The 4128-nt window shown below is 37.2% G+C and overlaps 1 protein-coding gene across 1 annotated transcript; it reads right to left on the reverse strand.

Annotated features, from left to right (window-relative positions):
* Window positions 1-210: 210 nt before the first annotated feature.
* On the reverse strand, window positions 211-2629 carry LOC122001656 (receptor-like protein EIX2). Its single transcript, XM_042556518.1, has 2 exons — window positions 2499-2629; window positions 211-2319 (listed from the first exon to the last, which is right to left on the reverse strand). Exon 2 carries the CDS (start codon window positions 2152-2154, stop codon window positions 376-378), a length of 1779 nt encoding a protein of 592 aa, XP_042412452.1. The 5' UTR covers window positions 2155-2319; window positions 2499-2629; the 3' UTR covers window positions 211-375.
* Between the last annotated feature and the right edge of the window lie 1499 nt (window positions 2630-4128).

Here is a 4128-nt window from a genome sequence, read left to right on the forward strand (position 1 = left end):
AGGATCAATGCTAATGAGGTAGTATCTAAAAAGCGGGTGCTGATATTTGAACCAAAAGGGGTGCTCTGATCCCTGATAAACTTTGTTATCTTTATAGAGAAAAAACTGATGAATATGAAAATCACGTGTTCACAACATGAAGTTTCACAATTCAAGCAGGAAAATCTAGTCACATATGGAATTGAGGTTGATTGGTGTCTCACACACATGTTTGAGGAAAGAACATATGGATTAACAATATGGTTTGACTTAAGCACACTTTTCATACATGATCCATAATTTAAATACTAATGTCAACCTTAATCCATTACAAGTCTGAATATTATAAAAGTACAAGTTCTTAGTGTATACATAAATTCTAGAATTAGTTCAGGCCTATTTAAGGCTAAATTTTGATTGCATATACATAAACCAACCACAAATCCTATCAATGATTAGAATGTATTTGATTCTTGTGCTCCTCTTGATCATAACTGCACCCAGGAATCCCCAGAAGCCAAACACAAATCCAAGAGCAAAGCCAATGAAATACCAAATTCTTCCATATTCATCATCTTCATGCATGTCCTTTTCTTTTGCTACTCCATTATCAATGGTTGGGTTGTCGCCTGGGCACTTGATTTGGAGTGGCTCCCCACAGAGCTCAGGGTTGTCAATATATGACAAGTTGGTGAAGGTTTGCAGCTGACTGCCCGTTGGTATTTTTCCAATCAAATTGTTGTAAGATAAATTTAAAATGCTCAGAGAATACAAAGCAGAAATGCTCAAAGGAATTCTACCCGATAAGTTGTTCTTTGAAAGATCAAGTGATTCTAGTTGACTCATAAGACCAATCTTATCTAGTATGTTTCCTGAGAAATGATTCATAGACAAGTTGAGGAAGTGAAGGCCATGAAGGTTTGTGATCTCTGTAGGAATGTCACCTGAGAGATTATTGTTTGAGAGGTCAATACTGGTGACAATTGAAAGCATAGTAGTGAACTGAAGTTCTATATCCTTAGCAGTTATGATGACACTCTCCAAGTAATAAATGGAACCACCATATAATGGAGCAGATTTATTTGTGTTCTGGCTTGCCATCATGGAGGTAAACTTGCCAAAACTTGGAGGCAAAGAGCCAAAGAGATTATTGTGAGCCAAGTTTAGCACTTGGAGGGATGGGATCAGAGAGAGCTGTTGTGGAATTACCCCGGTGAAATTATTTGACCTTAGAGAAAGAACTCGCAATGCTGATAGTCTCCTTCCAAACCATCTGGGTATAGTTCCGGACAATTTATTGCAACTCAAATCAATAACTACAAGTTGATTGCAATGCTGTAAAGTTGATGGAATTGTACCAGACAAACTATTATTATTCATGTGCAGTGATTGCAATCTAGATAAAAATCCAAATGTTCTAGATATGCTGCCAAATAATTTGTTGTTGGAAATATCAATGATTGCTAGCTCTGATGCATTACCCCAACAATCTGGGATAGTTCCAGATAAATCATTATTGGCGAGGTTCACAATTTGCAATTCTCTTTGTGTACATATGGAAGATGGAATGCTTCCATTCAGTTTGTTATCGGACAAAAATAGAAGCACCATATTTGATAAGCACAAGCTCCGAAACCAATCTGGAAAAGCACCTGATATTCCACTATTTGATATATCTAGCTGATTTAAATTGGTTTGGTTCCGCAGCCATGGAGGAAATCTGGGTCCCAAGTTGCAAGAGTGCATTATAATTCCACCTGCTTGAAATGGAGGAAGCCAATTTTGGCTCACATTGACCGACAAGTTATTGTTCGAAATATCCATGTAAGCTAAATTTGTGAGATTGGCAAAGTGGGCTTCTGTGATGTCTCCATGTATGTTGTTATCAAAGATACCGAGATCTATTAAGTTGTGGAGATGCCCGACTGAGTCTGGCAGCTTTCCATTAATTTGATTAACTGACAAGTTCAAATACTGCAACTCAGTTAGATTGCCAATAGTCTCTGGTAAGCCTCCAAAAATTGTATTATCAGAAAGGTCCAGCTCTAACATTTTACTCAAGTTTCCTAGGCTTTTTGGTATTACACCTTCAATCTGATTATGATAGAGGGACAAGCGTTTTATGTTTCTGAGGTTTCCAATATTTTCTGGTATCTCTCCACTGATGAAATTCATGCTCAGGACCAGGTCCTTCAGATTTCTGAGATGGACAAAAGATGCCGGTATTTTTCCAGAAATCTGGTTATCAAATAGAGATAAGTAACGTAGGTTGGAGAGATTGCCAAGTTGATATGGAATTTCTCCTTTGAAACTGCATGCCGAAAAGTCCAAGTGCTGCAACTGAGTTAAAGATCCAAATGAGTCAGGAATTTGATGGCCAGATAAGTTGTTCCGACTTATATCTAAATACTCCAAATGTTTCAAATGAAACAATGAAGGATGCACCTCGTTTCTGTTTAAAACACTACCAGATGGCAACGGATAAATAAATGAAGAGAAGTCAAGTTCTATAACATGACCTGTGATATTGTTGCATCCTACACGATGCCAACTGCAGCACTCATCGCCCTTCCATGGATTTAGTTGCCACTCAAGATCAGGGAAGCCACTTCTCACGCTCAGCAGAGACTTCCTCTCTTCTTCTATGCACAGTTGCAAAGATCCAGATAAAAATAAGAGAGAAATCCAGAAAAGGCAAAGGAGAAGGTTGAGTGTAGCAGCAGCCATGAGATGCTGCACAAGGAGTTCAAAGGTAGATCAACAAGAATTTTGAGTAGCATTTTGCTTCCTCCCTTATTTAATTTGTTCAAAATTAACAGGAAATTCCATGGAAGTCACCATCAGAATTAATTCTTGCCTAGCTGTTTCTATTGACTAACTTGCCTCTATTGACTAATTCTACAACTTGCCTCTATTGACTAAAATTCAATGAAGTTAATCTACAGATTATTGTCTTGCATATCTTTTTCATGATCCCATCAGTTTCCACTCGCCACAATTATTCTTCTAACTTTTGACTCGAGGGTTAATTGAACACACCATGTGGAAGACTTGGAAAACAAAAATCTGATGATGATTTACAGTAGTGATATACATCATTCCAAGTCTCTTTTTTTGTTAGAAAAAAAAAAAAAAGTAGATAACTGGAAGAGAGAGATTCCTACCGAAGTAGACATATTATTCAGTCATTTAAGCTCACCCAAAAGAAACTGATAAAGGTTAGAAAGCACTGTTAAAATTTTAAGAAAACTTACTGAATGCTGTCAAGAGAATGAAGAACCTGTTGTCGGCCACCAGAAGCATGATTCCCAACATAGAAGACCTTCAGTTGTATCAAGACTTGCAGGAACAAATCGTCACAAGTACAGTACAGACAGCAATTGAGATGCGTAAATGGTGCTTGGAGTTCTTATCAGAGCTTGGTTTGTGCTTTCTGTTCATGGGTTTTGGGTTTATTTCTGGATTTTTGTTTCCTGATTCTGTGATTCTCGAGTAAAGAAGTTTTTATGTAAGTTGAGTTGTATCTCTGAGCTTAGGATCTAGGTGTTCTTTTATTTGTTGTTTGAGAGTTTTAAATTCTGATTGATTATTAAACTTTTATTTGGTTTTGTCAATTGATGGCACGAGGTGGAACTACTCGTAGCCAGAGTCGTAGCGATGATTGTGGCTGTGATAGTATACATAAGCATATATTTGTTGCTCCGAAACTCGATTAAGGTGTGAATGATATCAGGAGATCAAGTTTGGGAGATTATTCGAACTCCAGTTTGATTTTGGAGTTGAAGCTATTAGTTAGGTGGACACCTATAATAGGCTCTGAGAAGGATTCTCGGGGATCACATTTAGCTGACCTTTAATTTGTAAACAAGTTTGGGAGATTTCTAACAACCTGATTCTATGGATTAACAGTATTGGTACCATCAGGTGAAGTATTAGTGTCATATCAGGAGATCAAGAGTTGTCCTTTTGAACTTCAATAATCATGTCCTTATAGTGGATCTGTAAATGCTAGAGAAAAACTATGAAATTAAGAATCACAAATTCAAAAACATGAAGATTCACAATTCAAGGTAGGAAACTTCAATCATATATGGGGTGCTAGTTGATCAGTGTCTAGCACACATGTTTAAGGAATGAACCTGTGGATAA

This window comes from Zingiber officinale, chromosome 7A, assembly GCF_018446385.1.
Source record: "Zingiber officinale cultivar Zhangliang chromosome 7A, Zo_v1.1, whole genome shotgun sequence".
NCBI classification, from domain to species: Eukaryota; Viridiplantae; Streptophyta; class Magnoliopsida; order Zingiberales; family Zingiberaceae; genus Zingiber; species Zingiber officinale.

What these genes read in the sequence shown, in the direction of transcription:
- LOC122001656 (XM_042556518.1), bottom strand. Translation starts at nt 2,154, where the DNA reads ATGAATTTCATCAGTGGAGAGATACCAGAAAATATTGGAAACCTCAGA.